General features: G+C 44.6%; 5 protein-coding genes across 8 annotated transcripts; 3 read left to right on the plus strand and 2 right to left on the minus strand.

Moving 5' to 3' along the window:
* Nucleotides 1-345: 345 nt before the first annotated feature.
* Nucleotides 346-1,506, minus strand: LOC136526245 (uncharacterized). Its single transcript, XM_066518980.1, has one exon. It carries the CDS (start codon nt 1,504-1,506, stop codon nt 346-348), a length of 1,161 nt encoding a protein of 386 aa, XP_066375077.1.
* Nucleotides 1,507-2,366: 860 nt separating this feature from the next.
* On the plus strand, nt 2,367-11,962 carry LOC136525266 (uncharacterized). Of its 3 annotated transcripts, none has more exons than XR_010776464.1 (3): nt 2,367-2,625; nt 2,731-2,875; nt 11,569-11,962. XR_010776464.1 is itself a non-coding variant. In XM_066518270.1 (3 exons), the coding sequence occupies exons 1-3, from the start codon at nt 5,771-5,773 to the stop codon at nt 6,856-6,858; spliced, it is 933 nt and encodes a 310-aa protein (XP_066374367.1). In that variant the 3' UTR covers nt 6,859-6,867. The 3 variants fall into 3 exon arrangements, 1 of the variants encoding a protein (XP_066374367.1); XR_010776465.1 differs by lacking the exon at nt 11,569-11,962 and adding an exon at nt 6,085-6,212; XM_066518270.1 differs by lacking the exons at nt 2,367-2,625; nt 2,731-2,875; nt 11,569-11,962 and adding exons at nt 5,771-5,787; nt 5,865-6,006; nt 6,085-6,867.
* On the plus strand, nt 3,225-4,543 carry LOC136528414 (uncharacterized). Its single transcript, XM_066521371.1, has one exon. It carries the CDS (start codon nt 3,233-3,235, stop codon nt 4,541-4,543), a length of 1,311 nt encoding a protein of 436 aa, XP_066377468.1. The 5' UTR covers nt 3,225-3,232.
* On the minus strand, nt 6,946-11,465 carry LOC136529138 (uncharacterized). Of its 2 annotated transcripts, XM_066522205.1 has the most exons (3): nt 10,775-11,465; nt 8,103-10,213; nt 6,946-8,011 (listed from the first exon to the last, which is right to left on the minus strand). In XM_066522205.1, exons 2-3 carry the CDS (start codon nt 10,200-10,202, stop codon nt 7,520-7,522), a joined length of 2,592 nt encoding a protein of 863 aa, XP_066378302.1. In that variant the 5' UTR covers nt 10,203-10,213; nt 10,775-11,465; the 3' UTR covers nt 6,946-7,519. The 2 variants fall into 2 exon arrangements, with proteins under 2 accessions (XP_066378302.1, XP_066378300.1); XM_066522203.1 differs by lacking the exon at nt 10,775-11,465 and having other exon boundaries at nt 8,103-10,377.
* Nucleotides 11,963-12,162: 200 nt separating the features above from the next.
* LOC136529935 (uncharacterized) lies at nt 12,163-14,447 on the plus strand. The gene is made up of 6 exons (XM_066522984.1): nt 12,163-12,389; nt 12,512-12,877; nt 12,961-13,089; nt 13,171-13,470; nt 13,548-13,655; nt 14,016-14,447. The coding sequence occupies exons 3-6, from the start codon at nt 12,994-12,996 to the stop codon at nt 14,115-14,117; spliced, it is 606 nt and encodes a 201-aa protein (XP_066379081.1). The 5' UTR covers nt 12,163-12,389; nt 12,512-12,877; nt 12,961-12,993; the 3' UTR covers nt 14,118-14,447.
* Nucleotides 14,448-24,938: the final 10,491 nt, after the last annotated feature.

Here is a 24,938-nt window from a genome sequence, read left to right on the forward strand (position 1 = left end):
ACTCTTGAGAAACATTGAAGGCTCTTATTCATCCCTCTCTTCTTGTTAGAGTTTCAGTCTGTTTTTAATTTGTGTACGGTAATGTTATCAGTTTCATTTGTTCGTCCTGAACATTGCTCGTTCATTCTTTGTACACTACACATATGAATTCCTCACATTTCAAGCCTCCGCGCTAAGAAAAATAAATTCGATTAAGGCCCAACCCCAAGCAGGGAACGGAAAACAATGGCCATGGATGAAACGAGGCGAAATGTCCCTGGGTCTATGGCAGCAGGCTCGCAGCCAAGAGCCAGCGTTGATACGCAGGATAGTATCAGTGCGCATGATAGAGCGCACGGCAACCAGCTATGCGCTCTGCGCCTCCAAGAACGCGTGGAACTCCGCCCTGGCCATCGCCAGACGCGGCGTGATGCACGGCGACGATGGGCACGACGACGACGCATCCACCGCCGCCGCCGTCGAGAACCTCACGTGCCTCTGCGACGACGTCGACGGCCTGGCCGAGTCGAGCCGCGACGACGCCGAGTTCTTCAGTATTCCCCTCGTCGCCGCGGGCGGCTCACCGTCGAACACGAACGCCATCTTGAACGGCGCCTCCGCGTCGTCGTCCGCGCAGCTAATCTTTGCCACCTCCGTGGCGTGGCAGTAGACGACGTCCACGGGCGGCGGTGGCGGAGGAGGAGGGCTCCACGACCCGCACTCGAACCTCTCCAGCGACGCCACCCGCGAAGCGCTACTGCGGCGAGGCCTCAAGCCCGACTGCTGCCGCCTCTGCACGCTCGACGACACGGTCGTGGCAGCGGTTGTGGTGCCGGCGGCGAAGGCGGCGGCGGGCTTCCTCTTGGAGAAGCCCGGGAAGAGCATGCACAGCGCGCCGCACGTGAAGCCGTCCTCCGCGGCGGCGAGCGTCTTGGGCTGGACCGGCTCCTCCTCGTCGTCGTGCGGCGCCATGGTCCTGCCCTCGGAGCGGGACGCGGACCTCGACAGCGTGGACGGCGCGGGCGCGGCGACGAGCCGGGCGAGCGCGGCCGAGTGCTGGCGGGCGAGGGAGCGTAGCGCGGACGCGGAGGTCGGGCTGTGGGTGTCAGGCTGCTCCTTCCACTTGGCGCCACCAGCACCTGGACGAGCGCCGGCGTGCACCGGGGAGGAGGCCGCCGAGCACGGCAGGCTGGCGCCGACGAACGTGGGCCGGCGGAGAGGCGGCAGGATCGGGGACGACTGCATCACCACCTCCGTAAGCGCGGAAGGCGCGGAAAGCGGCGAGTCCTCGTCGGACACCATGCCCAGGCGGCGCAGCGACGCGGGGTCCACGGGGATCTGCCGCTCCTTCACCGTAGATGGCGACGCTGGCGGGGCCGGGCTCGGGCTCTTGCCGCCGCGGTCCGCCGGCGCGGAGGCTTCTGCTCCTTCCTGTGGCGCCGCCTCCGCCACTGGCCACGATTCGCTCATGGCGTCGGGCTCCGCCGCCGCCGCTGTGTCTGCTTCTTCCCCCTCGCGGGACTGCATCGCCGTGCACCACAACGACGTGTATGGACTTGTATTGGCGCGCGGATTGGTGCATGAGCTGACGAAAAACTGATCGTGCGCGCGGGCGGCTTAAAACAAATGGCGGTTTGACCATTTACAAGGACGGTGGACGGTGGTGGTGCGTAGTGGAGGACATGAAAGGAGAAAGGCATTACGACGTGGTACGTGATCGTCATGTACATGTTGCACTCCTAGTATTGGCGCCTTAGTGCTTCACCATACACTATGATAATAATAAAATAAAAAATACAATAAAAACTTTAGTCGAATATGTTAATTAAACCACGTTCAAAGTCAGACACTTCATAAAAGGTTCCGCAAAAAAGAAAGGACACTTCTTAAAAGAACAGCAGCAGCAGACTGCCGGGCTGCTTTGTGTTGAGAATTCGTATATACTAGCAAAAAAACCAAAATAAAGTGCTCAAAGTAGAAATCTTCCAGTTAAAATAGATCTCACACTACAAACCCAGAGAAAACTCCTGTCGGATCCGCGGATTCCTGTGGGTTTGTAGAAAACCGTCATGAACTTCGTCGAACTCCTGTCAGCTGCTAAATCCCGTCAGGAAAACGTTCTCGTATTCCTGTCGGTTGTCCAATAGCCCTCAGGAATATCTAAAACCGTCAGGAGACGCCCGTTTATTCCTGTCGGTTGCTGATAGCCGACAGGAAACCAGATCCTCGTGACCGCAAACACGAAAACTCAGCGCCCGCGAACTCAGCGTGCCAAAATGTTTTCTGCCTCCCGCGTTTTACTGTATAATTATGGGACCGCATATATATATACAGAACCCTAGTTTTTTATTTCCCCAATTCTCCACCCCGCCGCCGCCCAGCACAAACGGGTCGCCTGCGGGCTGCGGCCCGACCCAAGCACCGTCGCACCCACCTCCCATAGTCCCATCCGCGCGCCGCGGCTCCCCTCGAATCTTCGCGTCGCCGCCCCCATCAATCCTCGCGCCGCCGGCCCCCTCAATCCTCGCGTCGCCGCCCCTTGGTGCTCCACCCAGCGCCGTTGTCCTCTGCAACCCCAGCAGACGCAACAACGCCGCCATCCCTGGAGTTCCTTCCGTCGCCTCACTTCGTACCAGGACTGACCAGGTAATAATGGCTGTATAATTTGTTGAACTGCTAATCTTTGGGGAAGCTCAGGTTCAGCAATCACTCGTCGTCTGAATTCTGGAACTTGATCGAGTGGGTTTGCAGGTAGATTTGCCCGCCCCTGTAGGTTCCACGCTTCTTCGTGGTCTTCTCGTGCCTAAACCCCGTGCAGCAAGGAGGAGGGGATTCCAGAAGGGGCGAAAGGAGATCCACAAGTGGAGGAGGGGATCCGCTTCCACAGCAACTGCAGGTGATATTAATTTCCCCTTATAAGTTTTTGAGCTGCAATCTTTGTTTATCTGTGATGAACTCGAATCGGATTAGAAAATAGAGGTAGAGATAACTGAGAACACAATAGAATTTGATAGCGCTAGTAAAAAGAAAGGTAGAAGAATGTCCAGCGTGGGCAATATGTTTTCAGTTTATCTTTGTCCTCTTTTAGCTTCTAGCACGGAGCACCAAAGTAGTCTAGTCACTAATGTGATGATAGTTAAAAGAAAATGTATCCAGAAATAGATTGGAGTTGTCCAGCTTAGTCTTTTTTGCCTAATTGTAGCCCTTTGTCTATGTTAACAGAAAAAACTAAGTTATGACAGAACGAGATTGGATGTATAGTGGTTGGAAGCGTGGTAGACCAACATGTGATTGGGTTCAGCGTACAAATCAGTTCCTGGATTTTGCATTCTCTAATCAGTCTGTAGTACAAGAGGGTACCATAAAATGCCCTTGTGCTGTGTGTAGGAATTATTTTCGGCACAAAAGGGGCAAGGTAGAGCTGCATCTATGTCAAAATGGGTTTAAGTCCAACTATAAAACTTGGACTGCACATGGTGAGAGGCGCTTTCAGCAGCCAGGAATTGAGGGTTTTGGTGAGACGGATAGAATGGATGAGGGTTTTGGTGAGACAGATAGAATGGATGATATGTTGGCAGACTTAGCTGCAGCTGCACCATCACTAGGTAATGAGGAACCAACCGAATATGCTCAAGCTTTCTATAGGATGATTGATAGTGCAGAACAATTAGTTCATGACAAAACAACCCACTCAACATTGTCAGCCACTGCTAGGTTGGTATCCATAAAGTCACAACACAACCTCTCTATTTCGTGTTATGATGACATTGTGGCACTCATCCATGAACTCCTACCAGCTGATAGTAACTTGCCTAAGGATTTCTACCATTCAAAAAAAATGCTAAAAGGTCTGGGCATGCCATATGAAAAAATTCATGTATGTTACAATAACTGCACGCTTTATTATAAAGATAACAAGCATAAAGAGAAATGTGACTTTTGTGATACCCCTCGCTATGTGGATGGCTCAAATAAGGCCCCGCGCAAAGTCTTGCGCTATATGCCAATAACAGATAGGTTACAACGGCTCTATGCACATGAGGCAACAGTGAAAATGATGCGATGGCACAAAGAATCTCGTCGCTCCATGTCTGGTAGAATGGACCACCCACATGATGGTGAAGCTTGGCAACAATTTGATGTTGATTTTCCGGAGTTTGCACTAGAGGCAAGGAACGTGCGGCTAGGCATTGCAACCGATGGTTTGACACCATATGGCCCCATGGCTGCTTCGTATTCTTGCTGGCCGGTGTTTGTTTTTCCATATAATCTCCCACCTGGTGTTGCCATGAGGCCAGAATACATCTTTCTTTCCCTTGTTATCCCTGGTCCAGAACATCCTGGAAAAAATTTTAGTGTCTTCATGCAACCTTTAGTAGATGAACTGCAAACTCTGAAGGATGGAGTTGAAACATGGGATGCATCGATGAAGGAAAGGTTCACCATGAAAGCAGCATATCTATGGTCAATACATGATTTTCCTGCCCTCGGGATGTTTGCTGGTTGGAGCACCCATGGGTTGTTGGCGTGCCATCGTTGTTTAGGTGACACCAAAGCATTCTGACTCACTAAGGGTGATAAGGCGTGCTGGTTTGATTGTCATAGACGCTTTCTTCCCATGGACCATGAATTTAGAACCCAAAGAAATGCATTTAGGAAGGATACAATAGTGTTGGATGAACCCCCAAGGAAGTTGACGGGAGAAGAAATAGAAGCCCAAATGAATCTCCAAGTCAGTGATAGGAAGGTATTTAATAAACAACACAACTGGACACACATTAATGGTTTGTGGCAGCTACCTTACTTCAAAAAGTTGCTACTTCCACACAACATTGATGTAATGCATAATGAGAAAAATATGGGTGACGCTATATGGAACACATGCTTTGACATAGCTGATAAGACAAAAGATAATGCGAAGGCAAGGCAAGACCTAAAATTGATTTGTGATTGTCCTAACATGCATCTTGTATTAAAACCCAATGGCAAGTGGCATATGCTAAGGGCACCATACTGCATTGATAAGGATGATAAGACCATCATTTTAGAGTGGTTCAAAACACTGAAGTTTCCCAATGGGTATGCCTGCAAATATTAAAAGAGGGATTAATATGTATAAAAAGAAGATATTGAGGCTAAAAAGTCATGATTACCATATCTTCATGGAGCATCTACTTCCTGTTGCTTTCCGTGGATTCCTGCCTGAAAATGTTTGGCTTTGTCTAGCTGAGCTCAGCTATTTCTAAGGAAATTGTGTGCTAGACAAATTACTAAGAATGATGCATTAGCTTTGTAACAGAACATAGTGGTTCTTGTTTGCAAACTAGAGAAGATATTCCCTCCAGGATTTTTTAACCCTATGCAACATCTTATGGTACATCTTGCTGAGGAAGTTCGACTAGGAGGCCCTGTACAATATCGATGGATGTATCCAATTGAGAGGTACATTTTTGAACTGTAGGTTCAAAGTGCTAATTTTTTTCTTCATAGGGCTATACAAAAGCTTAGACAAAAAGTACGAAACAAAGCAAGAGTTGAGGGCTGCATTGTTGAAGCTCAGCTTGTTGAAGAGGCCACAAATTCTATGTCTCTTTTCTTTAAATTGAAGGTGCATTCAGCTAGAAACAAGGCACCTAGATATGATGATGGTGCCTCAACATTTGTGCCCGCTTGTGATGATATCGAAATCTTTGGACAACCTGGCCGGTGCCATGTCCAAAGGGGTTGTCGTGATCTTTCTATAGAAGAATACAAGGCTGCCTTCTTATACATATTGACCAATATACCACAGATGGAAGATTTCTTGAAGTATGTGTTCATTTTACTAAAATGAGTTCTAAAACGTTACCAAAATAAATCATGTTGATTTTTCCTTGTCTTTATAGAAAGTTCGAACAAGAACAATGGAAGGGAACAAGGAATCCGACCGAACAACAAATTTCTAACTTAAGGTTGAATGGTTGGAAACCTGGGCGTGGGAGCCATGTCCATAATGGTCCTAATTTCTTTGATTGGTTCAAAGCTCATGTAAACAACACACTTGTCGTTACATAGTATAATTTTAGTTAACAAAAGAAAGCTAATTTATTCAAATTTGCTTTTCAGTGCAAGGTTAATGCAAGCATTCACAAAGCCTTGCGTCAATTATCTTATGGGTTTACTAGGAGAGTCAGCACATATGGGTGTTATGACATTGATGGCTATAGATTTCGATCTCAAGCATATGAGAAAACAAGAGTAGGGTTGGCAACAACCAATTATGGAGTTTGTGTGTCTAGCTTTGATGAGAATGACAATCTTCTTGAGTATTATGGTGTTATCAAAGACATCATTAAAATTTCATGGGAGGACAGCATGCAACTTGAGCTAGTTATATTTGAGTGTGACTGGTTTGATCCCACTGCTGCTGGTGTTAGGCGCACAGAAAATATTGGCTTGGTAGAGGTCAAGCATAGCTCAAGACTTTCGAACTTTGATCCCTTTGTTCTAGCCAGTCAGGTTAAACAAGTGTATTATTTACCATATGCTTGCAATTCTAGACCAGATCTATCTGAGTGGTGGGTTGTTTATCAAGTATCACCTAGAGATCGATTGCTTCCAATTGATAGCAGCAATGAGTGCGATGAAACTAGAGCCCTAACAGAAGACATAATGTTCTTTCAAGAGGAAGGCTTGGAGGGCACTTTTGTGATTGATCTGGGTGTTGACTTGAATAATTCTGCTCCTGTATTGTTGGATGAGATAGTTAATCCAAATGAATTAGAGGTGCTAGCGAGACAAACACATGATTCTCAAGAGATAGATGAAGACAAATATGAGCAAATTGACACTGATGATGAGGAGCCAGATGATGCTTGCTATGACGAAGAAGATTACTGAAACTGAAATCAATATGTTTTACCATTATTGTACTTTCCCATTTGTTGTTTCAATGTGTACTGCAATTTCTGTACTTGAATGCAATGTTTTTGAGGCGCCGCGGCGAGGCGCGGCGCCCGACCCCCTTCACAACGCCTAGGCGTTTATGGCGGACGCCTAGGCGACGCCATACACACGTTGTAAGGCGCCGTAAGCTAGAGTTTTATATAGTAAGTGCAGCACATACATACCTGGTTTGTTCCCAATTCTGGAGCCCAGGTTCCTTTCTTCCCTTTCCAAAAGCTCTTCTCCCATGTAGCATCCATCCCCTTGAAGCAAACTACATGACAATTCCAAAATTCAGCAATCTATGACATGAAGAAATGTAAATGAACATGTTACATTGTTACCAGCTGCTGAGAATTAAATAAGAAACAATACACAAGAGGCAATACAACAAATTAGCAAGCATTAGTGGCTTAGTGCATTAGTTCATGCATGAGCATGACAAATGACATCATAGTTTGTCTCTAATAGTCCACAAACTTAGAGACTGAAAGTCTGAAGTACTGGACTCTAAAGCATTCTAATTACTAGTCAACTACACCAAAGCCATACAACATGAGTGCAGGACAAGGGTGTAGGACACAAAAGGGCTGAGTGCAAATCTCTGTTTCAGCACTCAAAATCCATCATCAAACTCATCAAGATCAGCAGCGTCGTCTTGATCAGTAGCAGGAACATTGCCAGCTTCTTCACACTCGCTCACTTCTGCATCATCATGTGGGTCTTCAACTTCGTCTTCCTCTTCACCATCTTCAGCAGCAGCAGCAGCAGGAACATTTCTGGAGCGTCTATAATACTGAACAGGAGCAGCAGCTCTCCTAGGAAGGTTACGACCCTGCAGCGCTTGTGATGCACCGATGGCTTCATCAACATGCTGCCATGTGAGGTCATCAACAGCATCAGACCCTCGAGCACCCGGAACAGGCACATGCAATGAATCAGCCCATTCATTGTCCCAATCGAACTCTTCAATGACCAAGGGGTCATATTTCTTGCCTGCCTTCTCACGCCTAAGCTGAAACCTTGTTCTCATCTTCCGATTGTATGAAACAAAGACAATATCATTCAATCTCTTGTGCAGCAGCCTATTCCTTTTCTTTGTATGCATCTACAAAAAAATCAGATGGGAAGCAAAACAAAAAATCAGATTGTATGCATCTAAATATAAACTGTTAGTCACAACTCACAAGGATACTCACATGACTGAAGGTACTCCAACATCTCTCACATCCTGAGGATGAAGCACAAAGACTAACTATACGCTTAGCAAGTCTTTGTAGTTCAATGGCTCGGCCACCATAAGAACGCCACCAATCAACTGGATGAAAAGGACAACACATATTAGGTGTTTGGAATGCAATTAAGTTGCTGAAATTTACAAGCTGAGATAAACAGCACTTACGAGGATTCATTTTGTCATAGCTTTCCTTTGCCATTTTGTTTGAGAAGGCTTCTCCACGTTGCTCTTCATACTCAATGGCCTGCCTATTGATCTTCATTTGTGTTTCCACATCTGGTATCATTCTTCCAAGCACTTCAATAAAACAACCTCTTAGCTGCCCAACAGTGACATCATCATTAGCTTTTATCAGAGGAAAAAAATTTCCCGGGTTCAAATATAGTGCAGCCCCATACAATGGATGGTCCATTTGTTTCACCCAACGCCTCTCAATAATTTCCATGATCTTCTTGAGTAGGCCATCCTTGGTTGGTATATTGAAGCTTTGCTTTATCCTCTCTTTTGCATGATTCATTAGAGCCCATACCTCTGGCATTGCAGGCTTCTCATCACCATCAACAGCCCTCAAAACAATTAAGAGTGGGGCTGAAGCTCTTAGGCAATCTTCTACTGAGTTCCAAAACTCAGTAGATAGCACAATGTCTTGCATTTGTTGACCTGTTGCAGTTGTACACAAGTTGTTCCCAGTCCATGCTTCACTAACAAACAAGCTCTTCAAGGCATCCTTGTTCTTGTACAAACTCTTCAATGTCAGAAATGATGTGGCAAATCGAGTCTTTGCTGTCCTAACAAGATCAGTCCCACCTGTTTGAGCCCTCATTGCACTAAGAAGCCTTCCATGCCTATAAATGAAGTTGGTGACACGCTTAGCACGTGCAATAGGTTTCTTGAATGCCTTCAAGTTCCTAGTTTCTTCCAATATCAGATCCAAGCAATGTGCAGCACAAGGACTCCAAAACAGTGTGGGAATCCTATCCATCAAGATCTTACCAGCAGCCTTATAGTTAGCGCCATTGTCGGTCACAACTTGAACAACATTGTCCCTTCCAATGTCCTCAATCTTCTCCTGTAACAAATCAGCTAGCATTGTTGCACTATGAACTTCACTTGATGCATCAACTGACTCCAGAAAGTACGTTCCCTCAGGGCTGTTCACAAGAAAATTAATCAGGTGGCGCCCTCTCATATCAGTCCATCCATCTGACATTAGTGTACAACCATATTGCTTCCAGGCCTGCTCATGGTCCTTCCTCATGTCACTTGTCACCTTAACACATTCTTGGAGCAAAGGGTCACCAAGCTGCTGGTTAGTTGGAGGCTTGTACCCTGAACCATATTGGGTTGTTGCCTCACAAGCAATTTCAAATTGCCTTGATTTTGCTGCATTAAAGGCTACACCACACTCCATGAACCACAGTGCCCATTGCATATCCACATATTGCTTCTCCTCCTTAGTCTTTGTGCTGGACTCAATGGTGGGCTGAAAGTCCTTTGCACGCCTTTGATCTACTATCTGTTCAGGTGTTCTTCTAAGCATACCAACAACTGACTTTGTTGCATTGGTCTTTGGTGTCTTCGGTGTAGAATTGACACTGCTAGCTGTTGAAGCCTTGAATTGGAAGATAGCATGCCTTTTCTTAGCGGCTGTCCCAGAACTTGGTTTTTTTGCAGCCACTTTTGGTGTGGCATTTGCTGTTGCTGCTGCTTGTACATCTGCAGCTGCTACCTCCACAATTTCATCTTCTGGTTCCCCATCCTCCTCAATACCATCCAAGTACAAAGGCCTTCTTCTCTTCTTTTGCAAGTAAGCTTCCATCTCTTTCCTGATTTCAGTGCTAACTTTTGGACAAAGGATAATATCTCCATATCCACCAGCCAAATGTTGCTTGAACCTCTTTATGCCTCCTGAACCCTCATGTCCACACAGGATACATGTCACCCAGTCTCTCCTAGCAGGGTCCTGCCAGTAGCCATATTTCCAGCCTGGATCATTGGACTTTGCTTTCCTTGCTGGATCAGTCTTGGGATCATACTCAGGTACTTCAACTGTGCTTGCCATGTTGCTGGATGCTACATAAAAGAAAGCAAGAGCCTTATGTAGTGCAGCATTCAGTTTTCACACTGTCATTCAGTTTGCACACATGGAAGCAACATGGAAGCAGCCATTTTCAGACTGGTCACAGCTTGCACACTGAATGTTTCAGGCTATCAGTTCAGTAGTTCAAAGCAAAAAAATTCAAGATAGAGAGCTGTTTTAGGCTATCAGTTCAGTAGTTCAAAGCAACATGGAAGCAAAAAATTAAAACCATGATAATCAAGATAGAGAGCTGTTTCAGGCTAAGCAAAAGCAGTCACAACAAAAATTCATCAACATTGGACTATAAATCACCCTTCTAGTAGTTCAAAGCATCAGTTATACCAGGCGGAGGCAGAGCAGGTTCAGAGCAGAGCAGACAGCAGACAGCTATAACAATATCATTGCAGGTTCAGAGCAGAGCACGAGGAGGCAGAGCAGGTTCAGACTTCAGAGCAGACAGCAGAGGAGCACGAGTGGAGGCGGGGGAGAAGCAGAGCAGACAACAGACAAGCAGAGCAGACAAGCAGGGAGCAGAGTGGAGGCGGGGGACATACCAGGCGGAAGAGCCCGACGGAGGCGCAGTCAAGCGGAGATGCAGGGGCGGACGGCCAGGTGGAAGGGCCCGACAGGCTCCACGGCAGGGGCGGACGGCCAAGCGGAGAAGCAGCTGCCGACTGCGGACGGCCGGCGGACTAGAGACTGCGGACGGTCGGCGGACTGGAGACTGCGGACGGCCGGCGGACTGGAGACTGCGGACGGGGCAGACGGAGGCAGAGTCGACGGAGGTGCGGACGGAGGCAGAGGCAGTGGCAAGCAGCGACGTGCGATGCACGGCTGCCTCCGCGGCAGGGACGGACGGCCGGTGGACTGGAGCAGAGGAGCAGCCAAGCGGAGCTCGAGGTAAGCCCACCGCCTTCTCTCTTCCTCTCCCCTCGCCCGCACTCGCGGCGCGCGGTCGATTTCCCACGCGTAGGTCCTATCTGGGCGGCCGCGTGCTCGATTTCCCGCGTCTGTTGCTTTTCGCGCGGGCGCGCGGACGATTTCCTGCAGGGCCGCGGTCTTTTGGCGCCCTTCCCCCACGAGTAGGCATACGGCGTCCGCGGCGCGGCTGTTGGCGTCCGCCCGACGCCTTTCTACACCTGGGCGACGCCTAATACGATTAGGCGGACGCCATACCATTGCAGGTTGTGGCGCCCCCGACGCCCAGCACCTCTGCCACGCCTTGTCGCCTAGGCGACGCCTAGGCGACGCCTCAAAAACATTGCTTGAATGTGTACTGCAAGTTCCTGTTTTACTATGAAACAAGTCTTGTTTTCCTACAATGACTAACACAACATCTTTCTTGTAGAAAATGAGGAGCTTCAGACACCGTCGAGTAAATAGAGTCTCTGATGACATTGCTCCTACTGATTCAGCTGAGAATGGGAATGGCTCCAACAACAATGAGAACAATGAGATTGGGCCAATTGAGGAAGGAAGTCGAAGGAGGAAGAGAGGACGTACTCAGCCGAAAAGGCCTCCACCTGGCCCGCGAATTCTATTAAACCCCTTGGTGAAGAGTTAGTATATCTTCTCCTGTACTGATTTTTTGTTATTTGTCACTTGTGATTTATTGTTACAGGCTTACAGCTGTCACTTGTCACTGCTGGTAGAAAAATTAGTAGTGAAAAATTATTAGTGAGACTTGAGCTGTCCTGCTTTCTTTGTATTAAGTGGCAGCTAGAAATATGTTCTCTATTGGGTGAAAGATGATATGAAAGATGATATGCACAGCTACTGCATGTGTTGTTGCAGGAGTGCTACTTTGACCAAAGTGATCCCTGTGTCATATAGATATAGATATATTATTTCATATAGATAAAACCTTATGTATTATTGCTGATTTTATCCCTGTAAGCATGGTTTCACCTCTAGTTATTGCTGATTTTTCAATATTATGGCTGTTATGACTGCAACTTGTGACTGTTGGCAATTTGAGTTTGTAAATTACTCACCTAAGAAGGATATGGGGATTGGTGGTTAAGTCAAGCTCTGCTAAAGCATGAATACCCTTCTATGATTGAAGAGAGTCGTTCAAAGAAGTATTTTGCAAAGACATGGGCTCACTATGATATTATTGAAGATGGTGAAGGGATGACTGCTGCTGATCGTTTTAAAGAAGAATTCTGGGTAATTCAATAAGTGCAAAATGTCACTATTTTTAAATTTCTAAATATGATTTGTCTGCTGCTAACGTAGGATTTGGTTTGTCTAAATATGAAAGATGATATGCCTCTGTTTTGTCAATGTAGAGCATCTACTCAGTGGAAGATGATTTAATGCCACATGCAGAATATGTTCTTGATAGGCTTGCAGCTAAACAGTATAGAAATATGATGTATGAACTTCGTGTGGATGCTGTGAAGACATACTATGACAAGTTCCTTCAGCAGAGGATAAAGGATTCAGAGGCTCGCAAGAAATTACTTCGTCAAGCCTAGTATGCAAAGGTTAAGACAGACTGGATTTCTGAGGCTGCATGGCGCGCCATTTGTGCTTACTGGTGCTCACTAGAATATTTAAAGAAGCGCCGCCTTGCTCAAGAGTCACGGGACCAACCGGATTTTGCTCAAAACAGGGGCGGATCTCGACCATATGGTCAAACCAAACAATATCTGGTAAGTTGTGATGAGCTGAACTCTACATATCCATATATTACTGTTGTGTTGTACAACTTTCTAATTAGATCTCTATGTCATAGGGAAAGACTTATGGTCCACATGCAGCCACTGACATGAATACATTTTGCTCCTTGAAGTCGGGTGTCAAAAATTGTGATAGCAAAGGAAATAGTGGTCCAATTCCAAGCCAAAAGGCCCAACAGCATGTTGTATGTTCCACCTCATTTTTAAATATCTAAGGTTCTGCAGCATGATATGAAGGGTAACATGAACTTTTTTTTGTTTCATAGGATGATTACTTTGCTGCTCTTGAGGTTGAACATCTAGATGATTGTGAGAAGCGCAGAAGTGATGCACAGGTTGATCCTATTGTGCTATACAAAAGTAGTGGCCGTGGCTTAGCTCATGGCCGTGTGCCAATAGCAAATGGTGCTATAAGGAAAACTGAGATGAAAGGATCTGGTAGGAGGACAAACACAACAAGCCAAGCAAATTCAATGTCTTATCAATATCTTCTGAGGAGGAATGCGCAGTTGGAGCAGAACGCTCAGAACAACAATATTGGACTTGTACTAACCAAACATATGAAGGTATTTGAGCTAATTTGACATACTGTATGTACCTAATCAGTTGCTTCAAAATGTTCTCTAACCATCTTGTGTTTTAGGATATTTTTGACAAGCTGAACATGGAATTACCAGCAGAAATTACAGACATCCTGCAGTCAGTCAATGCAATTGCAATTGCAAATGCTTCTATACCACCAATTGAACAGGTCTATATCTAGCTTTCGTGTCTTCATATTGTGTGATGTTCAGTTACATATGCTTTGGCTGTGAGCACCAACATGTATGGCTGCAGGTTGATTAATATCGATTGCTTGTCCTACTTGTGTATATTTACTGTTATGCAATGTTAACTATGTCCATTTTTAGCATTGTGCATCTTGTATCACATAAGGCCTCGCTGTAGTTTTTCTTTGTGCTACAAGAGGAATTGGAGAAAATACATCTCATTTCATTCACTTATTCAAATTGTTTAGCTTATATTCAAATTATATCTCCTGGACTTGAGTTGTCATGTGTTGTCTTTACTGTTAGAATCACTCATCAATTTAAGTTCTATCATTTTGTAGGGTACAAAATCATCCCATGCTGGAGACGCTGGTTCTGGTGGTCTAGAGAGCAATAATGGCATCGAAGAGAATGAAGGCAACACTAACATAAATAGTGTCTAGATAGCGTAAGCCTCTTTTGTGAGTGACAAATGACTCCTTTTGTTCAGTTGGAGTGTATATGGTGAAGCTCCAAGTTGACTTGCTTTTGTTGAAGTAAGCTAACCTCTTTTGTGCAGTGATATACCTAGTATGTAGATGTCAGAGAGTGAAAAGGCCTCTGTTATTTAGTTGGCATGTAAGCAGCTAGACTTGCTGAAGTCTTGCCTCTTGAACTGTTACTTAGTTGGCATGTAAGCAGCTAGACTTGCTGAAGTCTCGCCTCTTCAACTTATTTACTTAGCATGTAAGACTTGCTGAAGTCAGACTCTCGGGCAATGTGGTGAATTTGGACTTGTGAACCGGTTTGAAATGTAATGTGCAATTTGGATTTAGAATGTGTGTAAATTTGTGCCTGTGATGCCAAATGCAAGTGGTAGAATAATATTTTTTTTGTTTTCCTGGAATCAAAATGGATGGCTATGAGCATGATCTTGATTCCTGTCACCACTCCCTTCGGGAACTTGGAAGGGATTCCTATCATTATTTTTCTGATGGCTGGGCGACAGTAAAATGAAATTTAATCCTTTTGCTGGTTTTTCTCTTGACGACTGCAACGATAGGAATTATACGTTGATTCCTGTCGGTTTATGATTCCTGACGGGAATTCCTATCGGTCAGGCTAACAGTACATTGGAATCGCCGGTGGGTTTGGAACTAATAGAAGTTGCCGTCAGGAATTATTTCCTGTCGACCGGCTATTAGGAATTCTCAGTTTTTCATGTCGAGCTGTTCCTGTCGGCGCGTTCCTGATGGCTGCTCGTTAGGAATATATTTTCTGACGGTTTTGTGTTCATTCCTGACGGTTTCTGGCCAATAGGAATTTTCCCTGGTCTGGTAGTGAAGGGGCACTCTAAAGAAAATGGATCACATAATTCAAACTTTAAAATTATTAATAATATACATAATTAAGTACACTTGGCCATCCGAGTACAGGAGTACTCCATGTACATTGTAACTACTTCTTTACATGACCTTTAAGATTAACCTGGTTGGCAAGGGTGTCGACTGTTGGCTAACTTCTTCTAGCAGCTTTTGGATGTCCTCGTTCGGAGTGTTGGCTACGACTCCCTTACCGATCGCTTGTAGATAAATGTTGAGATAGTGGGACTTCACTTTGGCCAGTGCTGACTTGGCTCCCCCGCCAAGTAGCACCCTCGACTAGGTTCTTCAACTAGCTCGAGATATAGATTAGCCTCTCCAAGATAAGATCGGCATGGTTGTGGGTTGGGTCGCTGTTGTAGAAAGCATCACAGGCACCACCCCCACACAATCTTTACAAGACTTGAGTGCCTTGGTGGCAGTCCTAGATCCCACTCCATTACTAGTGACAAACGTTTGAGATGGCACGCTACATCGGCATTTGTCCTAGATAATCAAAGAACAATAATTAAAGAGTTGGCAACATGTTTGGTTGGCCAGAAAAAACGGCTGATGTTGATGCTGATGCTGATTTATTATGAGAGAAAATACTGTTATTTTACTGAAACGGTACAACTGATAAGTCCGCTGATGTTGATTTGTTATGAGAGAGAAACGCCGTTATTTCGCTGAAACGGTACGACTGATAAGTTCGAGGAGTACACTGTACACCAGTACAATGGGCCTACTGGTATGTCAATGATAGTCTGGTAAGATCCGTCAGCCACGTGACGCGTCTGCGACCATCGCCAGCGTGAACGAACCCGGATTACATCGGGCCGGCTACAGCACCATACAGGTATCGCGTCAATCGTCCAAACGAAGAGTTGTGTACTTTTCCCCCTTTTTATTGGCAACGTATCAGGTACAAACCAACCAACCTGTGCAAACTTAAAAACTACCAATCAGGATCACTAGGTGCTGATCCAATGGATGGGGTGAGAGGTGGAATTTTTTGCGCTTAAGCCCCCTATCCGCCGACCTTTTTTTGCGCTTAAGCCCCCTCACCCCATCCATTGGATCAGCATCTAGTGGTCCTGATTGGTAGTTTTCAAGTTTGCACAGATTGATTGGTTTACATCTGATATGTTGCCTTTTTTATTATGGGGTGTCAAGAACTCAAGATGAAGGGAGTTTGGCAGTAGAACAGGACGATGCCGGAGCCAAGGAAGATGATACGGAGAATTCTATACCTTATTTTTCCTGAAAAAAATCCTGGACCTTCACGCGGACTATAGGCTGATCTTGATTCTTGACTATTATTATTGGTCCAAATCAGCTGCTACAAAAATCGGCTTATGAATAGGCAGGATTTAAGGCCCCGTTTGCTTGGAGGAATCTGGATGAATCTGGAGGAATTTGTGAAAGGAAAATACTGTTCCGGATAAAAAAAGAAGCGGATCAAGCCGGGTTTAAGGACACGTGAACGGGGCCATAGTGTTTTCCCCTTCTTTTGTTCATTTCAGGTGGGCGACCGGTCGTGGTGGAGCTTTGGGTTCGCTTGACAGCAGCACAACGGTGGTCTCTCATAATGGACCACTGAACTGAACTTACTAAAGCAACAGAGAGTGAGGCACCACAGAACCTCTGTGACCTTGAAAAAAGACATCATCTTGCTGACTCGCGTTGTGACGCGGCAGCGGATCTGCGGCAGTTTATACTCACTCTGTCCGACAAAACATCCAACTATGGGTTGTGTGTCAGATAAAGTTATTCATGTTTGACCAATTTTTTAGTGAATTATTGTACTTACTCTAAGACGCAAAAGAGGAAATGCCAGAACGGTGGGAAGCGGTGCGCCATTAACTGCATGCATGCAGCAAACACTTAAATGGAGAGGCCCCGTTCGCTTGGCTGAATTTGGCTGAAAAAACAAGCCAAAATACTATTCCGGCTGAATTGTTGTGAGAGAAAAACACTGTTCTGGCTAAAAAAAAGCCGAACAAGCCAGATTTTAAGACAAGCGAACGAGGCCAGAAAATCATGGGGGGAAAAGTATTTCATGCATGCATGGAGCCAACGATTCATTCCCAAGTGCATGGTCTAGTCGCGTGTATTTAGGGCACCCGTAATGGATAACTCATAAGCTAGCTCTTAGTATTTTTTATATTTTAATAGAAGAGAGAGAAAAGCTAGCTCTTGATGGGGCCTGTTCGCTTGAACTTATCAGCCGGCTTGTCAGCTAGAATCTACAATATTTTTTCTCTCATAATAAATCAGCTTCAGCCGACTTTAATACCAGCCAAACAGGTGAAAGCTCTAGTTTGGTTTTGGTAAATTGATGAAACCCTAAGTGCTAACCTAGTTTATCAAGTGATCATGACATAGGTAGCACATTCCAAGTGGTGAAGCAAATAAAGATCATGACATGATGATGGTGATGCCATGGTGATGATCAAGTGCTTGGACTTGAAAAGAAGAAAGAGAAAAACAAAAGGCTCAAGGCAAAGGTATAAATGGTAGGAGCTATTTTGTTTTGGTGATCAAGACACTTAGGGAGTATGATCACATTTAGGTTTGATAGTCGTGCTATTAAGAGGGGTGAAACTCGTATCGAAATACAGTTATCAAAGTGCCACTAGATGCTCTAACTCATTGCATATGCATTTAGGATCTAGTGGAGTGCTAACACCCTTGAAAATATTTGTGAAAATATGCTAACACATGTGCACAAGGTGATACACTTGGTGGTTGGCACATTTGAGCAAGGGATAGGAACTTCACCGGTGGAGTGTCCGCCCGTAGAGTGCGGACAGTCTGACGGTGCCACCGGCGCCCTAGACAGAAAAGACGGAGGTCACTGTAAGTGACCGGACGCTGGTTTCTGAAGGACCGGCACGTCCGGTCAGTAGCAGCAGCAGAAGCGCAGCATCGGTCGTCGACCGGACGCTGGCTGGCTATGTCCGATCACACTAACAGGGTCGCGCACAGAGGAGTCACCGAGTGACCAGACGCTGGGTGTGTCCGGTCGAGCATGAGCGGACGCGTCCGGTCGTGAAAACTCATCTCTGGATGCTTACTGGAAACGACCGGACGCTGGGGTTCAGCGTCCGGTCACTTTGAGCTGCAGCGTCCGGTCATCACTTGACCGTTGAGATCGGGCGATCAACATTTGAAGAGAGGGGACACGTGGAATGCATCGCGTGACAGGAGCGTCCGGTCACCCCGTGTTGTGCCCAGTGAAGGGGTACAATGGCTCTATTTCGTGGGGGCTTCTATTTAAGACCCATGGCCGACTCAAACTCACTCTCTTGGCCATTTACATTGACATAGCAACCTTGTGAGCTTAGCCAAAGCCCTCCCACTCATCTCCATCATTGATTCATCTTTATAAGATTGAGAGAGAATTCAAGTGCATTGCTTGAGTGTTTGCATCTAGAGGCACTTGGTATTCGTGTTTCGCTGCGGGATTCGCTTGTTACTCTTGGTGGTTGCCGCCACCTAGACGGCTTGGAGCAGCAAGGATCGTCGAGTGGAGAGTGGTGATTGTCTCTGACTCCAATCGTGGTGATTGTGAGGGGTTCTTGACCTTTCCCTGGCAGAGAGCCAAAATGCACTCTAGTGAATTACTCGTGGCTTGTGTGATCCTCATCTTGTGTTGGTTGTGTGGCACCCTATTGAGGGTTTGGCGTGTGATGCCAATTAGCTCGTGAACCTCCAAGTGAGTGAATCGCCACAACGAGGACTAGCTTGCTGGCAAGCAAGTGAACCTTGGTAAAAAAATATTGTGTTCATCATTTGATTTCGAGGTGATTGGTCTTTATTGTTATTCATTCTTGTGATTGATTGGCTTCTTTCTCGACACGACAGTATAACCTTCTTGCTCACTCTCATTACATTACCGCAAACTAGTAATCAAGTTCTTTAGTGTAGCTAGTTGTGAGAGCTTGTTAGTTTAGTTAGTGTGGCTCTTTAGTTAGCTTTTGAGAGCACACTAACTTAGTGTAGTGTAATAGCTATTGTGTGAATAGAAACTATATAAACTAGAATTATGGTAGGTGGCTTGCTATTTTGTAGGCTAGCGCAACACTTGCTTCGCCTTATAATTGTCTAACCGGTTTGTTAATTGTTGTTGTAGAAATTTTTGAATAGGCTATTCACCCCCCTCTAGCCATTAGGATCTTTCAAGTGGTATCAGAGCCGAGGTCACCGTGACTTGAGGCTTAACAACCTTCGGTGTGAAAATGACTCAAATCAACAACACCAAGAAGCCACCCCAATTTGATGGCACAAATTATCCGTATTGGAAATCAAAGATGACCACACACATCAAGTCAATCAATAGAAAAATATGGAAGGTGGTAGAAACCAAAATTGAGATTGGTGATCCAAAGAATCCCACTACGACCGAAGAAGTGCTTCTCCAAAACAATGACATTGCTCTAAATGCCATTCATGATGCAATTGATGAGAGAACATTTGAGCAAATCAAGAATATTGAGATGGCTCATGAGGCTTGGAAGAAGTTGGAAGAATCTTTTGAAGGCACTCAAGCCATGAAGGGTGCCAAGGCATACATTCTCAAAGAGAAGTTTGCAAGCTTCAAGATAAAGAAGGATGAGAGTGTACCGGAGATGTTCCATAGGCTTCAAGTGCTTGTCAATGATCTCAAAGCACTTGGAGAAGAGGTGAAGGACAAGGACTTCTTCCACAAGTTCTTAAGATGCTTACCTTCAAGATTTGGCACATTGGTCACTATTCTAGTGAGAAGTGGTTTGGACACCATGACACCAAACCAAGTGTTGGGAGATATAATGACTGATGATACATATAGAGATGATGATGAGAAGGAAGAAAAGAAGGAGAAGAAAGATGAGAAGAAGAAGAGTGTGGCATTCAAAGCCACATCATCCAAGGGCAAGGCAAAGTAAGAAACATCAAGTGAAGATGATGGCTCATGGGATGATGATGATGAGAAGATGACTCTTTTTGTAAAGAAATTTGGCAAGTTCATGATGAATAAGGGATACCGTGCTAGAAGAAAGAAGTCTTCATCTAAGAACAAAGAAGAGTCAAGAAGGTGCTTCAAGTGTGGAAGCAAAGATCATCTTGTTGCTCAATGTCCATACAATAGCGACAATGATGATGACAACAAGAAGAACAAGAAGAAGGACAAGAAGGAAAAAAGAGAAGAAGGACAAGATGACCTTCAAGAAGAAGAAGGGTGGTTCATATGTGGTCACTTAGGATAGTGATGCTTCCTCAAGTGATGATGATGATAGTGATGATGACAAGACCACCAAGAAGAAGGCACTTGCAAGTATTGCAATCAATGAGAAGCCTTCTCTCTTTGACACTCCATCATGCTTCATGGCTAAGGCCACTAAAGTACAAATTTGTGATGATGGAAGTGATGAAGAACATGATAACAAAAATGAAAATAATAGTGATAGTGATGATGATGAACCTACTAAAGATGAATTATTTGACATGCTAGAAGATGCTAAAGAACACTTTGACATTAAAAGAAGGGAATGCAAGAGCTTGAATAAGGAGGTAAAAGCCCTTAAGCAAGCCCTTGATTAGCTCAAAGCAACTCATGAGAGGCTAGAGGAAGCCCATGAGAAGCTTGGCAAGGCTCACAAGAAGCTTAAAAAAGCTCATTCCTCTTTGCTTAATGAGCAAAATAAAAAGAAGCATGTTGAAACTTGCAATGTAGGCTTAACTTGTGATATAATTGATGAATCATTATCTATGCCTATCATTGTTGCTCCCACTAACCCTTCTTGTATTACTTCTACTTTCACCTCATCTAGTAGTGATGGTCTCACTAATGGTTGAGAATGAGAACCTCAAGAAGGAGGTCAATAAGCTCACTCACACCTTGGCCAAGGCCTATGGTGGTGAGGACTGCTTGCTTATATGCTTGGGTAGCCAAAGAGCTTCTCTCCATAAAGAGGGATTGTGCTATACCCCCAAGAAAGGCAAGGCGGCCTTTGCTCCTCACAAGACTAGTTTTATGAAGAACAATGGTCGATTTTGCACTAGTTGCACGCAAGTTGGTCATATAGAGCAAAAGTGCATGAACAAGAAGTCACATGCTAATGTATCCTCCATTAAGCTTGATTCTTTCTATGTGCTTACTAAGGGTGCAAATGGTGTAAAGACTAAGTTCATTGGTAAACCATGGATGGGCTCAAAGAAGAAAGCCATTTGGTACCAAAGAGCTTAGTAACTAACCTTCAAGAACCCAAGCAAGTTTGGGTACCTAAAAGGAATTGATCTTTTTTATAGGTCAATTACAAAGCTGGAGGAAGGCATTGGGTTCTTGATAGTGGGTGCACTCAACACATGACTGACGATGCAAGAATGTTCAACTCAATCAACACCAATGGCAATGATGGTTATGATAGTATCACATTTGGTGACAATGGCAAAGGCAAGGTCAAAGGGCTTGGTAAGATTGCAATATCCAATGATATGAGCATATCCAATATGTTGCTAGTAGAGAGCTTGAACTTCAATTTGCTATCCGTGGCTCAATTGTGTGATATTAGATTCAAATGCATATTTGGGGTAGATGATGTAGAGATCATAAGTGTAGATGGCTCTAACTTGATCTTCAAAGGCTTTAGATATGAGAATTTATATTTGGTTGATTTCAATGCTAGTGAAGCTAGATTATCTACATGCTTGTTCACTAAGTCTAGCATGGGTTGGTTATGGCATAGAAGGCTTGGTCATGTTGGAATAAAATAATTGAATAGATTGGTTAAGCATAACTTGGTTAGAGGCTTGAAAGATGTTGTGTTTGAAAAGGATAAGCTTTGTAGCTCTTGTCAAGCTAGAAAATAAGTTAGAAATACCCATCCCAAGAAAAGCATGATGAGCACTAGTAAAGCATTTGAGTTATTGCACATGGATTTGTTTGGGCCAACATAATACACTAGCATTGGTGGAAATAAATATGGCTTTATGATAGTGGATGATTATACTAGATACACATGGGTATTCTTTCTAGTGGACAAACGTGATGTGTTTGCAACATTCAAATCATTTATCAAGAGCATTCACAATGAGTTTGAAACAACCATCAAGAGAGTTAGAAGTGACAATGGTAGTGAGTTCAAGAACACTAGAATTGATGAGTTGTGTGATGAATTTGGAATTAGACATCAATTATCGCCCAAGTACACTCCACAATCAAATGGCCTTGTTGAGAGGAAAAATAGAACACTCATTGATATGACAAGGTCTATGCTTAATGAGTACAATGTTAGTCAATCTTTTTGGGCCGAAGCTATCAACACGGCTTGCTATTGTAGCAGCCGTCTCTATTGTCACCCATTGAAAGAGGACACCATATGAGCTCTTGAATGGTAGAAAACCCAACATTGCATATTTTTGGGTCTTTGGTTGCAAATGCTATATGTTGAAGAAATGCACTAGATTGGGCAAGTTTGACAAGAAATGTGATGAATGATTCTTACTTGGTTACTCCACTACAAGCAAAGCATATAGAGTTTGAAATTTGGATAGTGGTACTCTTGAAGAAGTTCATGATGTTGAATTTGATGAAACCAAGGGTTCACTAGTAGAGAATGAGAACTTAGAAGATATTAGAGGCATTCGACTTTCAAATGCCATGAAGAACATGGATGTTGGTGAATTAAGGCCTAGGCAAGTGAATGATGATGAAGATGATCAAGTGCAAGTGCTCTCTAACTCAAATGTGCAAGATGATACAAATCAAGTTAGTACAAGTGGCTCTCATGATAATAAACAAGATCAAGTGGCTAGTACATCATCTTAACCCAATGATCAAGCAAGTGCAAGCAATCAAGTTCCAATCCTCCAACCAACTAATGTTGCAAGGGATCATCCATTGGACACTATCATTGGTGATATTTCAAGAGGTGTGCAAACTAGATCAAGATTGGCTTCATTTTATGAACACTTCTTATTGTGTCATCCATTGAACCAAAGAAGATAGATGAAGCATTGAAGAATGTTGATTGGGTAAATGCTATGCATGAAGAATTGAATAACTTCACAAGAAATTAAGCATGGGAATTAGTAGAGAGACCAAAGGGACACAATGTGATTGGAACTAAATGGGTCTTTAGAAACAAGCAAGATCAAGATGAGATAGTAGTAAGGAACAAAGCAAGATTAGTAGCACAAGGCTATACACAAGTTGAAGGTCTTGAGTTTGGAGAAACATATGCCCCGGTTGCTAGATTGGAAGCAATTAGAATCTTGCTAGCCTATGCTTGTGCCCACAATATCAAGCTCTACCAAATGGATGTTAAGAGTGCATTTCTCAATGGTTACATCTATGAAGAAGTATATGTTGAGCAACCTCCCGGTTTTGAAGATGACAAGAAGCCTGACTATGTGTACAAGTTGAAGAAGGCATTGTATGGCTTGAAGTAAGCACCTAGAGCATGATATGAGAGATTGAGGGACTTCCTACTCTCTAAAGGGTTCATGATGGGCAAGGTTGACACCACTCTTTTTATCAAGAAGATTGGAAAAGATTTATTTGTATTGCAAATCTATATTGATGACATCATATTTGGATCAACCAATCAAGACTTTTGTGATGAGTTTGGAAAGATGATGGCGAGTGAGTTTGAGATGTCCATGAATGGAGAGTTAAGTTACTTCCTTGGTCTTCAAATCAAGCAATTGAAAAATAGTACATTTGTGAGTCAAGACAAGTATATCAAGGACATGATCAAGAAGTTTGGCATGAGTGATAGTAAAGCCATTAGCACACCAATGGGCACAAATGGCAACTTGGATAGTGATGCAAGTGGAAATATGGTGGATCAAAAATTATATCGGTCTATGATTGGAAGCCTACTCTATGTGACCGCATCAAGGCCGGATGTCATGTTTAGTGTATGCATGTGTGCAAGATTCCAAGCCTCACCAAGAGAAAGTCATTTGAAGGCTACTAAGAGAATATTGAGGTACTTAAAGCATACACAAAATATTGGTTTGTGGTATCCCAAAGGAGCAAAGTTTAAACTAGTTGGTTACTCCGACTCGGATTATGCGGGATGCAAGGTTGAAAGGAAGAGCACCTTAGGCACATATCAATTGTTGGGAAGATCACTTGTTTTATGGTCATCAAAGAAGCAAAATAGTGTTGCATTATCAACCGTCGAAATCGAATACATATCCGCCGGCATCCTAGATAGAAAAGACGAAGGTCACTGTAAGTGATCGGACGCTGGTCTCTGAAGGACCGGCGCATCCGGTCAGTAGCAGCAGAAGAAGCGCAACGTCGGTCGTCGACCGGACGCTGGCGCTGAAACGACCGGACGCTGGCTAGCTGTGTCCGGTCACACTAACATGGTCACGAACAGAGGAGTCACCGAGTGACCGGACGCTGGGTGTGTCCGGTCGAGCATGACGGACGCGTCCGGTTGTGAAAAGTCGTCTCTGGATGCTTACTGAAAATGACCAGACACTGGGGTTTAGCGTCCGATCACTTTGAGCTGCAGCGTCCGGTCATCACTTGACCGTTGAGATCGGGCGATCAACATTTGAAGAGAGGGGACACGTGGAACGCATCGCGTGATCGGACGCTGAGGTCAAGCGTCCGATCGATATGACCGGAGCGTCCGATCACCCCGTGTTGTGCCCAGTGAAGGGGTACAACGGCTCTATTTCGTGGGGGCTTCTATTTAAGCCCCATGACCGGCTCAAGCTCACTCTCTTGGCCACTTACATTGACATAGCAACCTTGCGAGCTAGCCAAAGCCCTCCCACTCATCTCCATCATTGATTCATCTTTGTGAGATTGGGAGAGAATCCAAGTGCATTGCTTGAGTGTTTGCATCTAAAGGCACTTGGTGTTCATGTTTCATTGCGGGATTCGCTTGTTACTCTTGGTGGTTGCCGCCACCTAGA

Source organism: Miscanthus floridulus, chromosome 19 (assembly GCF_019320115.1).
Source record: "Miscanthus floridulus cultivar M001 chromosome 19, ASM1932011v1, whole genome shotgun sequence".
Taxonomy (NCBI): Eukaryota; Viridiplantae; Streptophyta; class Magnoliopsida; order Poales; family Poaceae; genus Miscanthus; species Miscanthus floridulus.